This window comes from Eptatretus burgeri, chromosome 5 (assembly GCF_056783735.1).
Source record: "Eptatretus burgeri isolate ZD-2024b chromosome 5, Ebu_testis_v1, whole genome shotgun sequence".
Classification (NCBI taxonomy): domain Eukaryota; kingdom Metazoa; phylum Chordata; class Myxini; order Myxiniformes; family Myxinidae; genus Eptatretus; species Eptatretus burgeri.
In genome coordinates, this window is record NC_140965.1 from 61,597,576 (window position 1) to 61,615,998 (window position 18,423).

The following is an 18,423-nucleotide window of genomic DNA, read 5'->3' on the forward strand; positions in this document are numbered from 1 at the left end:
ATGGCTGTGCTTCTGATGCAATGCCCTCTGCAGGTTCGGGCAAGAATTAGGAATTTGTTCATGGTGTCGGCGATAGCTCGCCCACTCTTCACGAAGGACACTATGGGATCTTCAACATCCACCACCAACGAATGCTGGCAGACGCGACGCTATTTTAACCTCCATCCGAGGGAGGCAGAGCATATCGATGAATGACGCTGTCTGTGAGAACACCAGCACGGTTTCGGTGCTCGTGTGCAGACCTCCAAACCATACTGTCAGCCCAAGCCAAGGCATGAAACAATATTATTAAAAATTTCGGCGAATCATGTCCTTTTCTCTCAGATTTTGAAAGAGATAATAATAACAAGAGTTCCCATACAAGGCACTTCAACGCAGGGACAGGGGGATGCCAATCGGCCCATCAAGCACGCAGTTGTGTGCTGAGCGGCAAACAAGGAGGCAGTAAGTTCTGTTTTTAGTCTTTAGTATAACTTAGCCAGGGTGAGGGTCAAATCTCTGACCCCCCAGATCACACCACTGTGTCTCGTTAAAAAATGGTGACAGCAGTGGGATTCGAACCCACACCTCCGAGAAGACTGGAGCCTTAATCCAGCACCTGAGACCGCTCGGCAATGCTACCTCGGCCATAACATACTGCCTTTTGTGACGAAGATTCTAATCCATTCAATTCGTGTGTTTTGCTGTTGTGATTACAAAAACAAGTTGATCTGATCGACGTGTCTCCACCTGTACGGACTTTCTTCATTATTGGCACTGTTTACAATGAATATCGGGATGTAAACTGATCTTGATGTTCCTCTTCATGAACTCTTGGCCCGTGCTGATGGGACAGACCTCGTGTTTATGGTCAATACGAGTCGGGAGGGATGGAGCCGGAGCTGTCCACGTTTTGAGAAAAATGTGCAACAAGTCAAAGTGTGTGTGTTAACATGGCCACCGGCGGGGCTCAATGCCTCCTCTGTTCCCCGTGTTTGCGGCCATGAAACAGTTTCCGACGAGCTGCCGCCTTACCAAATACCCGAGATCTTTTTCCCCTGAGTTCCTGTTTATAAACACTCCAAGCTCCCCGACTCCACTCCTTACCCCCTCCCAATGGATACTGGAGATGTCGTGGCACGTTTTCGTTGTCGAGTTTGCCAATTTACGTTTGATCCGCACTAATAGCAATTGGATCGTCCAAGGAATAAGTCAAAATGTTCTTTACTAGCAAAACTCGAGCTTCATCCACGAGCATTCCAGATCACGCTTTGGCCGAAATGTATTCGGCCTGTTGTTTCGGTTAATAACTTGTTATCCGTTAGTCGGTTTTGAATATACAAATCGCACAACACACAGGGTCTTCCTCTACAAGGTCTATCTTTAATTAATTATTCGACTCTGTCTTATTACAGAACAAACTAGAAGGGTAGTCAGTGGACCGCATCCCACCGCCACGTTAATGCCTGATCCACGAGAACATATCGAGCCAAATACATTTTTTGAAATACCATGCTATACCGTACTATATCGTTTTTGGCCAGATCTCTCAATGGTGAAGAATCACTTTAAGAATTAAATAATTCTCGTCTCCAGATCCGAAATCAGATCAATTCGTCCTTGTCCACACACCCAACTTGTCCACCAAGTTTCGTCCGGATCCGTCCCCAACTTTTTGAGATATCCTGTACACAAACAGACAAACAGTCAGAAAGGGGTGAAAACACAACCTCCTTCACCTGGGGTAGCGGAGGTAACTAGAACGGCACTCGGTAGAGTGCATACCTCCACCATACTGAACACAGTTTACCTTTTGTATCCCATGAATAGGCTGGATCTGGATCCACACCTCAACCAAAAACAAATCGCCTTGTTCTTGTCACCGAACCAACTCATCCACCTCGTTTTGTCATCACTCGTCCACAGATTTTTGAAATATCATGCCAAACATCCCTTTTTGGTCCCATCTCTCAATGCTGAAGAATCGCTTCAAAAAACCTTTTTTAATTCTCGTATCCAGATCCCGATCTTCACCAAAATCGAATCAATTTGGCCTTATCATACTTCCAACGTGCCCAACAAGTTTCATCTGAATCCGTCCATAACGTTTTGAGATATTGTGCTCTCGTGGATGGTGTGTCGTTTTTTTTATCTCTCTCCCACTCAATGGTGAAGAATCACTTTTCAAAACAATCTAGTATCCAGATCTGCATTCGAATCTTCACCAAAATCGAATCACTTCGTCCTCATCACACACCCAACCTGTCCACCAAATTTCGTCCGAAACCGTGCACGACCTTTTGAGCTACCCTGCTCACAGAGAGACAAACAGACAGGGGTGAAGACATAACCTCGGCCCACCTTCGATGGCGGAGGTAAATATTGCTGTCAATGTTATCTTTTTAAAAACTCCACACCACCATGAACAGATAAAATAACTGTACGTGCGTGCATGGACTCCGTGCGTGCATGGACTCCGTGCGTGCATGGACTCCGTGCGTGCATGGACTCTGTGTAAACTGTGAAACAGGAGACACAAATCGAACCGACACGTCCTTTGCACTCAGAACATCCAACGTCGGTTTGCATTTCAGTCTCCCATGGTGTTGTGAAAGAAAATCGCACTAAGTAGATCGACATTGTTTTTCGTCCTTGGTGTTTCCTGTTTTTGTGTTTGATCACATTTCAATGACTGCATTCACCAGTTGAGGTTCAAAACGCATGATCCTGCTGTCGTCTCCAGATAGCAATATTCCGTGAAACAAGTCAAGAAGTTTCTTGCTTCGCATCGCATGCTGAATAGTGAGAGCCACAGCCAGCTGGAGAGGCCATTCACGTTTGTGAGTGAACGAAACCATTTTCATTTTTGGATCATGCTCGACTAGCTTGTCCATCTTGAAGGCGTACGTAATGCTCTGACTTATTGCTTGTCCCTTTCTTTTTCACTTCAGCATCCCGAACTTCAAATCCGCACGTTAAAAGGTCTTCAAGCCAGAGGAAGTAACATCTGCGTCACTATCATTTACTGAAAAGGCTCCTTTAAACTTGGAAGTTTCACAGCTTGCGATCATGCTTCGTCGTATTTTAGCACTTTTGAACAAAGAGAGCAAATCATCTTCATAACTTTCAGAAAAAGCTTCATTGACCACTTCATCCATCCTTATATGAATCAGTAACCTTTCTGATTCATTTTGGTTGGAAGGTTTAACAAAAATCAACTCCAACAATATTCTTCTGCAAAAACACTTTCACAAACCTTTTCGAGAGAAGTCATGACACCATTAACAGAGAGGATATTTAGTTATACACGATGTAATTCAGCAATAGACAGGATGGAACCCTGGTGAAGCAAAGATGTAACGAGCGAAATTAATTCGATATCACCTATTTCTATTCTTGACCATAGACAATTGGGGAACGTCACACTTTAGTGTCTCTGTTTGATCGTATTCTGGTCGATGGGTGATCTCTGCATTTTGACATTCAGAATGTCATTTCTGATTTCTGATTTCATCATGCTTCTCATGATTTAACTTTCACCATTCTTTTGTGATGTGAATTGTTCTTTTCTCTGTTGTGGATTGTGATTGTGGCTTGGCCAAACATGGAGTGGTTTGTTTGTTTTGTGTTTGCAGTCACCGTTGTCGGAAGCAGTTACAAGATCCACTCTCTGTGCCTGCATGTAACATGTCTTCATATAATGGTTGACACTTGCTCGTGGAATGAGAGCTATGGTTTTATGATTAGTGCTATTAAAACTAATCCCGGTATTAGAACTGATTCCTGTGTGATTGTCCATGTCGGTATTAGAACTAATCCCTGTGATTGTCCATGTCAGTATTAGAACTAATCCCTGTGTGATTGTCCATGTCAGTATTAAAACTGATCCCTGTGTGATTGTCCATGTGGGTATTAGAACTGATCCCTGTGTGATTGTTCATGTGGGTATTAGAACTGATCCCTGTATGAGTGTCCATGTGGGTATTAGAACTAATCCATGTGTGATTGTCCATGTCGGTATTAGAACTAATCCATGTGTGATTGTCCATGTCAGTATTAAAACTGATCCCTGTGTGATTGTCCATGTGGGTATTAGAACTGATCCCTGTGTGATTGTCCATGTCAGTATTAAAACTGATCCCTGTGTGATTGTCCATGTCGATATTATAACTGATCCCTGTGTGATTGTCCATGTCGGTATTACAACTAATCCATGTGTGATTGTCCATGTGGGTATTAGAACTGATCCTGGTATGATTGTCCATGTGGGTATTAGAACTGATCCCGGTATGATTGTCCATGTGGGTATTAGAACTGATCCTGGTATGATTGTCCATGTGGGTATTAGAACTGATCCCGGTATGATTGTCCATGTTGGTATTAGAACTAATCCCTGTGATTGTTCATGTCGGTTTTAGAACTGATCCCGGTATGATTGTCCAAGTGGGTATTAGAACTGATCCCGGTATGATTGTCCATGTGGGTATTAGAACTGATCCCGGTATGATTGTCCATGTGGGTATTAGAACTGATCCCGGTATGATTGTCCAAGTGGGTATTAGAACTGATGCCTGTGATTGTCCATGCCAGTATTAGAACTGATCCTTGTGTGATTGTCTATGTAGGAATTAGAACTGATCCCTGTGATTGTCCATGTGGGTATTAGAGCTGATCCCTGTGTAACTGTACATGTTACATTTGTCGGTATTAAAAGGAATTTTCTCAAGCTTCGTTTTTCTCCCTTTGTTCAGGTCCAGAGTGGAAGATATTCTGCCCCACCAAGGTTTACTTAAAGGGAAAAAGCAGGTGTTTGTATGTCACGGTCTCCACGTAAAAATTCCCTTGTGCTTTCATCACCTTTGTAATGGTAACAATAAGATCGGAATGTTTGCAACACTTTGGCTTTGACATTACAGGTGAATAAGCCTGGTGTTGGCTTAGTGGTTAGGGTGGCGGCTTGGGATCCCAGGGTCCTGAGTTCAAGCCCCGTTGGCTGCTGAATTAACACCAGGGGGTTGACTCAGCTTGTCATCCATCTGAGGTCGGCGAAATGAGTACCAGTATACTGGTCCCGGTGTATGCCCCGGTTAGAATAGGTGTATCATATCCCTGTGTGTCGTAAGAGGCGACCAGGGTTGGCGTCAGGAAGGGCATCCGGCCATAAAACATTGCCTCAAGAAAAAGCCAACCCCTACACAGCAGGGAAAAATGGCTGTAAAAACGGTCATTTATTTATTTATTACAGGTGAATGAATCCAAGAAGGATCCAAAAGGAACGGACAACTTGGAAAGAGCAGCTGAAGATGAAGGAGAATTTTTGGAATGTCTGGATGTGATTCATATAAAATAATTCCGTGTTGTGAATGGAGAGAAGATGGAGTGTTGTGTACAGGGGATGGTGGTGTTTGGGAAAAGGGAAGGTTGTGTCATTGGTGTGTAAAATGGAAGGTGTTGTAGTGTGGTGTGTAAAATGGAAGGTGGTGAAGTGTGGTGTGTAAAATGGAAGGTGAAGTGTGGTGTGTAAAATGGAAGGTGAAGTGTGGTGTGTAAAACGGAAGGTTGTGTAGTGTGGTGTGGTGTGTAAAACGGAAGGTGGTGAAGTGTGGTGTGTAAAACGGAAGGTGGTGTAGTGTGGTGTGTAAAATGGAAGGTGGTGTAGTGTGGTGTGTAAAATGGAAGGTGGTGAAGTGTGGTGTGTAAAATGGAAGGTGAAGTGTGGTGTGTAAAATGGAAGGTGAAGTGTGGTGTGTAAAACGGAAGGTGGTGTAGTGTGGTGTGTAAAACGGAAGGTGGTGTAGTGTGGTGTGTAAAATGGAAGGTGGTGTAGTGTGGTGTGTAAAATGGAAGGTGGTGAAGTGTGGTGTGTAAAATGGAAGGTGAAGTGTGGATTGTAAAATGGAAGGTGAAGTGTGGTGTGTAGAACGGAAGGTGGTGTAGTGTGGTGTGTAAAACGGAGGGTGGTGTAGTGTGGTGTGTAAAATGGAAGGTGGTGTAGTGTGGTGTGAAAAATGGAAGGTGGTGTAGTGTGGTGTGTAAAATGGAAGGTGGTGTCGTGTGGTGTGTAAAATGGAAGGTGGTGTCGTGTGGTGTGTAAAATGGAAGGTGGTGTCGTGTGGTGTGTAAAATGGAAGGTGTTGTAGTATGGTGTGTAAAATGGAAGGTGTTGTAGTATGGTGTGTAAAATGGAAGGTGTTGTAGTATGGTGTGTAAAATGGAAGGTGGTGTAGTGTGGTGTGTAAAATGGAAGGTGGTGTAGTGTGGTGTGTAAAATGGAAGGTGGTGTAGTGTGGTGTGTAAAATGGAAGGTGGTGTAGTGTGGTGTGTAAAGTGGAAGGTGGTGTCGTGTGGTGTGTAAAATGGAAGGTGTTGTAGTATGGTGTGTAAAATGCAAGGTGTTGTAGTATGGTGTGTAAAATGGAAGGTGGTGTAGTGTGGTGTGTAAAATGCAAGGTGCTGAAGTGTGGCGTGTAAAATGGAAGGTGGTGTAGTGCGGTGTGTAAAATGGAAGGTGGTGAAGTGTGGTGTGTAAAATGGAAGGTGGTGCAGTGTGGTGTGTAAAATGGAAGGTGAAGTGTGGTGTGTAAAACGGAAGGTGGTGTAGTGTGGTGTGTAAAACGGAAGGTGGTGTAGTGTGGTGTGTAAAATGGAAGGTGGTGTAGTGTGGTGTGTAAAACGGAAGGTGGTGTAGTGTGGTGTGTAAAATGGAAGGTGGTGTAGTGTGGTGTGTAAAATGGAAGGTGGTGAAGTGTGGTGTGTAAAATGGAAGGTGGTGAAGTGTGGTGTGTAAAATGGAAGGTGGTGAAGTGTGGTGTGTAAAATGGAGGGTGGTGTAGTGTGGTGTGTAAAATGGAAGGTGGTGAAGTGTGGTGTGTAAAATGGAAGGGGGTGTCGTGTGGTGTGTAAAATGGAAGGTTGTGTAGTGTGGTGTGTAAAATGGAAGGGGGGGGTCATGTGGTGTGTAAAATGGAAGGTGGTGTCATGTGGTGTGTAAAATGGAAGGTGGTGTCATGTGGTGTGTAAAATGGAAGGTGGTGTCATGTGGTGTGTAAAATGGAAGGTGGTGTAGTGTGGTGTGTAAAATGGAAGGTGGTGTAGTGTGGTGTGTAAAATGGAAGGTGGTGTCATGTGGTGCGTAAAATGGAAGGAGAAGTGTGATGTGTAAAACGGAAGGAGGTGTTGTGTGGTGTGGATGACGGAAGGGGGTGTGGGGTGGTGTGTAAGATGGGAGGTGGTGTAGTGTGTCGGGTAAAATGGAAGGTGGTGTAGTGTGGTGTGTAAAATGGAAGGTGGTGCAGTGTGGTGTGTAAAATGGAAGGTGAAGTGTGGTGTGTAAAACGGAAGGTGGTGTAGTGTGGTGTGTAAAACGGAAGGTGGTGTAGTGTGGTGTGTAAAATGGAAGGTGGTGTAGTGTGGTGTGTAAAATGGAAGGTGGTGTCATGTGGTGTGTAAAATGGAAGGGGGTGAAGTGTGATGTGTAGAACGGAAGGTGGTGAAGTGTGGTGTGTAAAATGGAAGGTGGTGAAGTGTGGTGTGTAAAACGGAAGGTGGTGTAGTGTGGTGTGTAAAATGGAAGGTGGTGTAGTGTGGTGTGTAAAACGGAAGGTGGTGTAGTGTGGTGTGTAAAACGGAAGGTGGTGTAGTGTGGTGTGTAAAATGGAAGGAGGTGTAGTGTGGTGTGTAACATTGAAGGTGGTGAAGTGTGGTGTGTAAAATGGAAGGTGGTGAAGTGTGGTGTGTAAAATGGAAGGTGTTGAAGTGTGGTGTGTAAAATGGAGGGTGGTGTAGTGTGGTGTGTAAAATGGAAGGTGGTGAAGTGTGGTGTGTAAAATGGAAGGGGGTGCCGTGTGGTGTGTAAAATGGAAGGTTGTGTAGTGTGGTGTGTAAAATGGAAGGGGGGTGTCATGTGGTGTGTAAAATGGAAGGTGGTGTCATGTGGTGTGTAAAATGGAAGGTGGTGTCATGTGGTGTGTAAAATGGAAGGTGGTGTCATGTGGTGTGTAAAATGGAAGGTGGTGTAGTGTGGTGTGTAAAATGGAAGGTGGTGTAGTGTGGTGTGTAAAATGGAAGGTGGTGTCATGTGGTGTGTAAAATGGAAGGGGGTGAAGTGTGATGTGTAAAACGGAAGGTGGTGAAGTGTGGTGTGTAAAATGGAAGGTGGTGAAGTGTGGTGTGTAAAACGGAAGGTGGTGTAGTGTGGTGTGTAAAACGGAAGGTGGTGTAGTGTGGTGTGTAAAACGGAAGGTGGTGAAGTGTGGTGTGTAAAATGGAAGGGGGTGTCGTGTGGTGTGTAAAACGGAAGGTGGTGTAGTGTGGTGTGTAAAACGGAAGGTGGTGTAGTGTGGTGTGTAAAATGGAAGGTGGTGTAGTGTGGTGTGTAAAATGGCAGGTGGAGTCATGTAGTGTGTAAAATGAAAGGAGGTGAAGTCTGATGTGTAAAAAGAAAAGTGGTGAAGTGTGGTGTGTAAAATGGAAGGTGGTGAAGTGTGGTGTGTAAAACGGAAGGTGGTGTAGTGTCATGTGTAAAATGGAAGGTGGTGTAGTGTGGTGTGTAAAATGGAAGGTGGTGTAGTGTGGTGTGTAAAATGGAAGGTGCTGAAGTGTGGTGTGTAAAACGGAAGGTGGTGTAGTGTCATGTGTAAAATGGAAGGTGGTGTAGTGTCATGTGTAAAATGGAAGGTGGTGTAGTGTGGTGTGGTGTGTAAAATGGAAGGTGGTGAAGTGTGGTGTGTAAAATGGAAGGTGGTGAAGTGTGGTGTGTAAAATGGAGGGTGGTGTAGTGTGGTGTGTAAAATGGAAGGTGGTGAAGTGTGGTGTGTAAAATGGAAGGTGGTGTCATGTGGTGTGTAAAATGGAAGGTGGTGTCATGTGGTGTGTAAAATGGAAGGTGGTGTAGTGTGGTGTGTAAAATGGAAGGTGGTGTAGTGTGGTGTGTAAAATGGAAGGTGGTGTAGTGTGGTGTGTAAAATGGAAGGTGGTGTAGTGTGGTGTGTAAAATGGAAGGTGGTGTAGTGTGGTGTGTAAAATGGAAGGTGGTGTAGTGTGGTGTGTAAAATGGAAGGTGGTGAAGTGTGGTGTGTAAAATGGAAGGTGGTGCAGTGTGGTGTGTAAAATGGAAGGTGAAGTGTGGTGTGTAAATCGGAAGGTGTTGTAGTGTGGTGTGTAAAATGGAAGGTGGTGTCATGTGGAGTGTAAAATGGAAGGTGGTGTAGTGTGGTGTGTAAAATTGAAGGTGGTGTCGTGTGGTGTGTAAAATGGAAGGTGGTGTCGTGTGGTGTGTAAAATGGAAGGTGGTGTCGTGTGGTGTGTAAAATGGAAGGGGTGTCATGTGGTGTGTAAAATGGAAGGTGGTGAAGTGTGATGTGTAAAACGGAAGGTGGTGAAGTGTGGTGTGTAAAATGGAAGGTGGTGAAGTGTGGTGTGTAAAATGGAAGGTGGTGAAGTGTGGTGTGTAAAATGGAAGGTGGTGTAGTGTCATGAGTAAAATGGAAGGTGGTGTAGTGTGGTGTGTAAAATGGAAGGTGCTGAAGTGTGGTGTGTAAAACAGAAGGTGGTGTACTGTCATGTGTAAAATGGAAGGTGGTGTAGTGTGGTGTGTAAAATGGAAGGTGGTGTGGTGTGGTGTGTAAAATGGAAGGTGCTGAAGTGTGGTGTGTAAAACGGAAGGTGGTGTAGTGTCAGGTGTAAAATGGAAGGTGGTGTAGTGTGGTGTGGTGTGTAAAATGGAAGGTGGTGAAGTGTGGTGTGTAAAATGGAAGGTGGTGTAGTGTCATGTGTAAAATGGAAGGTGGTGTAGTGTGGTGTGGTGTGTAAAATGGAGGGTGGTGAAGTGTGGTGTGCAAAATGGAAGGTGGTGAAGTGTGGGGTGTAAAATGGAAGGTGGTGAAGTGTGGTGTGTAAAATGGAAGGTGGTGAAGTGTGGTGTGTAAAATGGAAGGTGGTGTAGTGTGGTGTGTAAAATGGAAGGTGGTGGAGTGTGGTGTGTAAAATGGAAGGTGGTGCAGTGTGGTGTGTAAAATGGAAGGTGAAGTGTGGTGTGTAAAACGGAAGGTGGTGTAGTGTGGTGTGTAAAACGGAAGGTGGTGTAGTGTGGTGTGTAAAATGGAAGGTGGTGTCATGTGGTGTGTAAAATGGAAGGGGTGAAGTGTGATGTGTAAAATGGTAGGTGGTGTAGTGTGGTGTGTAAAATGGAAGGTGCTGAAGTGTGGTGTGTAAAACGGAAGGTGGTGTAGTGTCATGTGTAAAATGGAAGGTGGTGTAGTGTCATGTGTAAAATGGAAGGTGGTGTAGTGTGGTGTGGTGTGTAAAATGGAAGGTGGTGAAGTGTGGTGTGTAAAATGGAAGGTGGTGAAGTGTGGTGTGTAAAATGGAGGGTGGTGTAGTGTGGTGTGTAAAATGGAAGGTGGTGAAGTGTGGTGTGTAAAATGGAAGGTGGTGTCATGTGGTGTGTAAAATGGAAGGTGGTGTCATGTGGTGTGTAAAATGGAAGGTGGTGTAGTGTGGTGTGTAAAATGGAAGGTGGTGTAGTGTGGTGTGTAAAATGGAAGGTGGTGTAGTGTGGTGTGTAAAATGGAAGGTGGTGTAGTGTGGTGTGTAAAATGGAAGGTGGTGTAGTGTGGTGTGTAAAATGGAAGGTGGTGTAGTGTGGTGTGTAAAATGGAAGGTGGTGAAGTGTGGTGTGTAAAATGGAAGGTGGTGCAGTGTGGTGTGTAAAATGGAAGGTGAAGTGTGGTGTGTAAAACGGAAGGTGGTGTAGTGTGGTGTGTAAAATGGAAGGTGGTGTCATGTGGAGTGTAAAATGGAAGGTGGTGTAGTGTGGTGTGTAAAATTGAAGGTGGTGTCGTGTGGTGTGTAAAATGGAAGGTGGTGTCGTGTGGTGTGTAAAATGGAAGGTGGTGTCGTGTGGTGTGTAAAATGGAAGGGGGTGTCATGTGGTGTGTAAAATGGAAGGTGGTGAAGTGTGATGTGTAAAACGGAAGGTGGTGAAGTGTGGTGTGTAAAATGGAGGGTGGTGAAGTGTGGTGTGTAAAATGGAAGGTGGTGAAGTGTGGTGTGTAAAATGGAAGGTGGTGTAGTGTCATGTGTAAAATGGAAGGTGGTGTAGTGTGGTGTGTAAAATGGAAGGTGCTGAAGTGTGGTGTGTAAAATGGAAGGTGGTGTAGTGTCATGTGTAAAATGGAAGGTGGTGTAGTGTGGTGTGTAAAATGGAAGGTGGTGTGGTGTGGTGTGTAAAATGGAAGGTGCTGAAGTGTGGTGTGTAAAACGGAAGGTGGTGTAGTGTCATGTGTAAAATGGAAGGTGGTGTAGTGTGGTGTGGTGTGTAAAATGGAAGGTGGTGAAGTGTGGTGTGTAAAATGGAAGGTGGTGTAGTGTCATGTGTAAAATGGAAGGTGGTGTAGTGTGGTGTGGTGTGTAAAATGGAAGGTGGTGAAGTGTGGTGTGCAAAATGGAAGGTGGTGAAGTGTGGTGTGTAAAATGGAAGGTGGTGAAGTGTGGTGTGTAAAATGGAAGGTGGTGAAGTGTGGTGTGTAAAATGGAAGGTGGTGTAGTGTGGTGTGTAAAATGGAAGGTGGTGTAGTGTGGTGTGTAAAATGGAAGGTGGTGCAGTGTGGTGTGTAAAATGGAAGGTGAAGTGTGGTGTGTAAAACGGAAGGTGGTGTAGTGTGGTGTGTAAAACGGAAGGTGGTGTAGTGTGGTGTGTAAAATGGAAGGTGGTGTCATGTGGTGTGTAAAATGGAAGGGGGTGAAGTGTGATGTGTAAAACGGAAGGTGGTGAAGTGTGGTGTGTAAAATGGAAGGTGGTGAAGTGTGGTGTGTAAAACGGAAGGTGGTGTAGTGTCATGTGTAAAATGGAAGGTGGTGTAGTGTGGTGTGTAAAATGGAAGGTGGTGTAGTGTGGTGTGTAAAATGGAAGGTGCTGAAGTGTGGTGTGTAAAACATAAGGTGGTGTAGTGTCATGTGTAAAATGGAAGGTGGTGTAGTGTGGTGTGGTGTGTAAAATGGAAGGTGGTGAAGTGTGGTGTGTAAAATGGAAGGTGGTGAAGTGTGGTGTGTAAAATGGAAGGTGGTGTAGTGTGGTGTGTAAAATGGAAGGTGGTGAAGTGTGGTGTGTAAAATGGAAGGTGGTGTAGTGTGGTGTGTAAAATGGAAGGTGGTGAAGTGTGGTGTGTAAAATGGAAGGTGGTGTCATGTGGTGTGTAAAATGGAAGGTGGTGTCATGTGGTGTGTAAAATGTAAGGTGGTGTCATGTGGTGTGTAAAATGGAAGGTGGTGTCATGCGGTGTGTAAAATGGAAGGTGGTGTAGTGTGGTGTGTAAAATGGAACGTGGTGTAGTGTGGTGTGTAAAATGGAGGGTGGTGACGTGTGGTGTGTAAAATGGAAGATGGTGCAGTGTGGTGTGAAAAATGGAAGGTGAAGTGTGGTGTGTAAAACGGAAGGTGGTGTAGTGTGTTGTGTAAAATGCAAGGTGGTGTCATGTGGAGTGTAAAATGGAAGGTGGTGTAGTGTGGTGTGTAAAATTGAAGGTGGTGTCGTGTGGTGTGTAAAATGGAAGGTGGTGTCGTGTGGTGTGTAAAATTGAAGGTGGTGTAGTGTGGTGTGTAAAATGGAAGGTGGTGTCGGGGGGTGTGTAAAATGGAAGGTGGTGTCGTGTGGTGTGTAAAATGGAAGGTGGTGTCGTGTGGTGTGTAAAATGGAAGGGGTGTCATGTGGTGTGTAAAATGGAAGGTGGTGAAGTGTGATGTGTAAAACGGAAGGTGGTGAAGTGTGGTGTGTAAAATGGAAGGTGGTGAAGTGTGGTGTGTAAAATGGAAGGTGCTGAAGTGTGGTGTGTAAAATGGAAGGTGGTGTAGTGTCATGTGTAAAATGGAAGGTGGTGTAGTGTGGTGGGTAAAATGGAAGGTGGTGTAGTGTGGTGTGTAAAATGGAAGGTGGTGTAGTGTGGTGTGTAAAATGGAAGGTGCTGAAGTGTGATGTGTAAAACGGAAGGTGGTGTAGTGTCATGTGTAAAATGGAAGGTGGTGTAGTGTGGTGTGGTGTGTAAAATGGAAGGTGGTGTAGTGTGGTGTGTAAAGCAGAAGGTGGGGTAGTGTGGTGTGTAAAGTGGAAGGTGGGGTAGTGTGGTGTGTAAAATGGAAGGTGGTGTGATACGTTGTATCCTCTGTAAGAGTGGTTAACCCAGTGGTATTCTGGTTCCTTCTGATGATTGCAATGCAGTATTTGACCTTCCATTTGATTACGGTTTCCCACGCCACGAGTTCCTTCCCAGAAGTTGAAAACGAACCATTCCAAGGATTCCAAAGAATGTTATTGGCTCTTCCGAGACTCAGACAAAGTGCGAGTGGTGTCGCACATGTCCCCAGTCCAAAGGGGGTTGTGACTCAAAGGAAGTCCGGCAGTCAATGTGTACTTTGGAAAGGAAGAGAAGGGGGAGAGAAAGTCGGAAGGCTGTTGGAGGGGATGGAGGGAGAAGGTCTAGAAAAGGGAGTGGAGGGTGGAGAGAGAGGAAACAAGCTGGAGAAGGTGTGGGATAGAAAACCTTAGCCAAGGAATTCCTTGCATTCTTTCCTGGCAATGTTTGCACTGTGCTTCGTGTGACGTCACTGTTGAAAGATTGGTGGGTGGTGGAGGTGTTTGAGGGGTTTGAGGGGTTTGCGGGGTTGATGGATGTAGGTGATGTGGGCGAGAGTTCGAGCGGAGGAGGAAGAGGAGGATCGATGGTGTTCTATAAAGCTCGGTTTGCACAGAGTTCGACAGACGGTCCACTTTATAGAGAAGTGAAAGCAACAGGAGGATAAACAGGTACATTGGCGGAGACTCAGAAAAAGCTCTTTTGCAGATTCACGACCAAGCCTCAAAACGACGACCATTGGAGACAACATGAGCGCCATGTTGACGGGTCTCGCTTCAATGTGCATGATCATCATCATGGAGGTGAGTCCCCATCTGCCCCGAAGATTGCCCCAGTACCTGTATACCCAGTGAATGAAATGACCTTTAAATGAATGGATTATTCGAGCTCCGCAGGTGAGCAGAAATATCAACATTGCAATGGATATGTCAGAGGTGACAGGTGGAATATGCAGGGCAATGTTTTTTTTGTAATGAAAATTTTGATATTTTCTCGATCCTTCCCACGTGCGCACTAAGTTTCTGAATGAGAAACGACTGTTTATGTCTCTCCAAGTTGATCGTATTACCAAATGTGTCGTCGCTTTGCCTGTGTCAGTGTCAGAGAGTCTCATGGTCCACCTAAGCTGACTGGCAAGGACTGCAAGCCACCCTCAGAAGTCATATTTCAAGACTGGGTCTTCATTTCCACCCTCCCCTGATATTAATACTGTCTGGGAATCATTCCACATGCGCTTGCTTTCCCTTGTGTACAGATTTATACCATCTCGGCTGCAGTTATCATACCTATCCTCTTGCCTTTTGTACACAGATTCCTGTGGTGACATAGTTACCTTCAAAGAACTTGCCTTCTCTTCCTGGAAGGCAAATCCGACTGAAGGCAATCTCAGTTCGTGGAACAAGTGTGTGGCCATTCTCAGGAAAACCACAAAACAACATCTGGCAAGCCCTCAAGGGTGAACTCTCAAACTGCCTCCTACTTCAAAGACCCGGTTCCCTTCGTGTGCTGCCTTTTTGGCTGCTGGTTGCATCATTGGTTAGGGGTGCGGTTATGCCGCTGATGCAGTGCCCCTATTACCAGTACACTGGTGCTCATTTCACCGACCTCGGAAGGATGACAGGCTGAGTCAACCTCCTGGTATTAATTCAATGGAAAACGGGGCTCAAAATCAGGACCCTAGGATCTCAAGCCACCACCCTAACCGCAAAGCCAACACCAGGCGAAATACCTGGTGGTGCCTTGTCAAGTCTGTCTCTGGAGTATGCTCCCCCTCCATCCCTTCCCTCACCTCAAATGGCACCGCAGCAGACTCTCCTCCTGCGAAGGCCACATGCCTCAATTTTGTGTTTGCCTCTAAATCTTGTGTTCCAACCCCTCACTACCGACACCTACCTGACTCTCGTACCCAACTGCTCCTGGATATTGTCTCTTTCCTACTTGAGAAGGCGAAGAACTTTCTGGAAAACCACAAATCCGATTCTGCGACAGGCCCAGACGGTATCAGTGCATGTGTCCGAAAAAATCTGCTCTGTGTTCTTACTCATTCTCTTTCTGCTATGTTCATCTGAAGATTCTCTCTGGGGGAAGTTTAAGTCTGCCTGGAAGTTATCCAACATCAATGCAATGCACAAACATAATGCTAACACTGATCCTCTTTACTACAGGCATATTACCTTGCTTCCATTTATAAGCAAGGTCAACTAATCTGTCATCGCAGTTGACATAAAATCCTTCCTTTTCTCCAGCAGACTGATCTCAGATCATCAATTCGGTTTCAGACCTGGTCATTCTACCTTGGACATGCTGCTTCTACTCTCCCAACAATAGATGGAAGTCCTCAATCACGGACGCGAGTATTTGATACAGTCTGGCACCACGTCTTGATCTCAAAATTCTCTACATATGGCATCTAAGGCCACCTCCTCAAATGAATCACGGACTTCCTCCACTCCCATATTCAACGTGTAGCTTTTAACGGGATCCTCTCAACTCCTCACCCTATCAAGGCTGGAGTATCCCAAGGCAGTGGTTTGGACCCAGTCTTGTCCACATCTTCATCAATGACCTTTCTCATTCCGTGGAAAATCCTACCTATGTCTTTGCTGATGATTCTACCATCTACCATATCATCTCTCATCCTCAGACAGCCAGCAAGCAGCCTCTTCCCTCTCTGCAGACCTTGACAGAATCAGGAGCTGGTCCAAGACTTGAAATACATCTCTCAACCTCAAGAAATTCCACACACTCGCCAAAGCTCTCTGAAAGGACTGTCTGGCAAAAAAAACCTTCCATCTACTTTCTAAACAAACCACTTGAAGAGGTTTAATCACTCAAACTTTTGGGCCTCACTGAAAGTCATGATCTTTCTTCGGCAGACCATATTCCCAAGATGGCCTCCAAAGCGAGCTGTCGACTGGGCATTATTGGTCATACAAGGTCTTTCCTTGGCCAATCTGAGCTTTTGACAAGCTAGAATGCCTTCATTTGGCAGCTTGATGGAGTACTGCTATCCCCTTTGAGATGGAGCCCCACCTCACACATTGCCCTTCTTGCAACTGCTGTGAAGAGCAAAAATTATTGTGATCTCCTGTGATGAAGGTGAGTGTCTAGCCCGGTTGTTAAGCCTGGTGTTGGCTTAGTAGTTAGGGTAGCGGCTTGGTATCCTAGGGTCCTGAGTTCAAGCCCCGTTGGCCACTGAATTAAAATACACCAGGAGGTTGACTCAGCCTGTCATCCTTCCGAAGTCAGCAAAATGAGTTCCGGTGTGCTGGTAAGGGGGACACTGCATCAGCGGCATAGCCGCGTCCCAACCAATGATGCAACCAGCAGCCACAGGCTGCACGAGAGAGAGAGCGAGAGAGCGAGAGAGAGAGCGAGAGAGAGAGCGAGCGAGAGAGCGAGCGAGAGAGCGAGCGAGAGAGCGAGCGAGAGAGCGAGCGAGCGAGCGAGCGAGAGAGAGAGAGAGAGAGAGAGAGAGAGAGAGAGAGAGAGAGAGAGAGAGAGAGAGAGCCCTGTTGTTTTTGCATTGTAGACAGGTTGGTGGCCTCTCTGTATTCTACCACCTCCTTTCTGGTGTTGCACCCTCTGCCCTTTCTTGGCTCTGCCATACCAGGTTTCTGCAAGATTCACACGGTCTGCCAGTAATCTATTTCTTGTTAAACTCCCAAAATCCAGGCCTCCAAGGCAGCTGTTCAGTACTACCTCAGGTGCACTGGGTAACATGTTACCAGTGGCAGTCCCAAAAGACTGACCTGATGCCAAGTTGATGGTAGTTAATAAACCCGGCATTGATGGTAGTTACTACAACCTAGCGTTTATTGCATTACTCAACCCCCAGCGTTGATTGAGGTTACTAAACCCATAGCATTGACTGAAGATACGAAACCCCTGATATTGATTGAGGCTACTAAACCCCGAGTGTTGACTGAAGTTACTCAATCCCCAGACTCCAGTGGTTATTGGAAAGACAGGGAACCACAACTTGCAATATCTGGTGGACATTAAAGATCAAACGGTCTTCTACAAGAGTATGCCACTGTGCACCATGAACAAATTCAAACAGTTTTGGGACTAAAGCCAGCTGCCTTCCTCTGGTGCCCCCAGGGCAATGTCACTGCGCCAAAAGACCGGAAACCTAATGAGAAACGATATAACGTCATATTGCAGTCATCATCCTTTAATGGACTTGATCTGTTTGGCTGGTCCGAAGCATGTGTGCACACGTTTCCACTCCATCACAGAGTGCTGCAAAGGCAGGCTCAACCAGGATGGGAATTTGGAAATTGTCACTGCAAAGTCATCATCAGTGTCGGGTCTTTAATGTCCACAAGTGATGGGATGGCCCTCTCAAAACACACAATATTTTCAACACCACAGATGCAAGACCAAGTTTCCAGTGTCCAAGTATCCAGGTCAAGCACCTGGATACTTGTTTCAAGTCACGTTCTCCATTATGTGGAGACGTTAAACCTAAACCGCTGAATATGTGTTGAATTACAATCCTCACTTCTATCTCAATTACAGTTGAATTGCACATTCGAAAGCTAATCAGTACCAAACTCTCTTTTCTTTGGTTTGTGTCCTTCCAGGTTGGCACCTCTCTCTCCTCGTCCACGACGCTGTGTGCCGAATGCGATTGCCCATTTAGCGTGCCTTCGAGCTGTGAGCCCGGGGTTACTCTCATGTCCCTAGACCACTGCGGGTGCTGTAAGGCCTGTGCACGGCAGTTCAACGAGGACTGCGATTTGTCGCACCCCTGCGACTCGATGAAAGGCCTCGAGTGCAACATTGGGGCCGGCGAGGCCGATGTCCGAGGCATTTGTCGAGGTGAGTCTACGCTTTTGGTGGAACCTCGTGCACTCAAAGTGTCTATTTTATGGCGTCGTAAACATGTATTTTACCCACTGAAGTTACAGTGCATATTTACCAAAACATCACGTGACTCAAGTAATACCTAAAAAAAAAAAAAAAGCCAGGGTAACATTACAGATAGTACACCACACGTGTTGCTTTCATATGGAACATGGATGGTACATATTAGGTGTATCGGGACTGTGTCACAAAGGGCAAGAAAACAATGAAGGTAACTTATTTAATTAAGCAAAATTTTACGATAAGGTACGGCTTCAAGCCTCCAGTACACCACCATTTCATCCTACCATCAAATCCCAACCGGTGGTGGTTTCTCCCCACGTTAACCCTCGATACACCCACCCCTCCTTCCTATTTGTTGTTAACTTTCTCTCCTTTACCGTTCATTCATGCACCTGCTTGACTGTGTCCATTTCTTTCCTGAGCTCCACAATCAGTGTGTTAT

The 18,423-nt window shown here is 45.6% G+C and overlaps 1 protein-coding gene and 1 long non-coding RNA gene across 9 annotated transcripts in view; one reads left to right on the plus strand and one right to left on the minus strand.

Moving 5' to 3' along the window:
• LOC147026530 (uncharacterized) overlaps nucleotides 1-18,423 on the minus strand; it is a 255,794-nt gene that overhangs the window by 237,072 nt on the left and 299 nt on the right. The gene's annotated exons all lie outside the window — the stretch shown is intronic.
• LOC147026532 (CCN family member 1-like) overlaps nucleotides 1-18,423 on the plus strand; it is a 38,490-nt gene that overhangs the window by 15,434 nt on the left and 4,633 nt on the right. For 2 of the 7 annotated variants that reach the window (XM_085881990.1, XM_085881989.1), the window contains 4 exons: nucleotides 2,723-2,819; nucleotides 2,931-4,785; nucleotides 13,649-13,909; nucleotides 17,696-17,933. In XM_085881990.1, the coding sequence (XP_085738116.1) occupies nucleotides 13,856-13,909; nucleotides 17,696-17,933 (292 nt within the window). In that variant the 5' untranslated portion in view covers nucleotides 2,723-2,819; nucleotides 2,931-4,785; nucleotides 13,649-13,855. Of the gene's footprint in view, nucleotides 1-2,722; nucleotides 2,820-2,930; nucleotides 4,786-12,889; nucleotides 13,910-14,417; nucleotides 14,563-17,695; nucleotides 17,934-18,423 lie in introns of those variants that run through there. The other 5 variants (XM_085881992.1, XM_085881995.1, XM_085881991.1 and 2 more) reach the window with 5 other exon arrangements.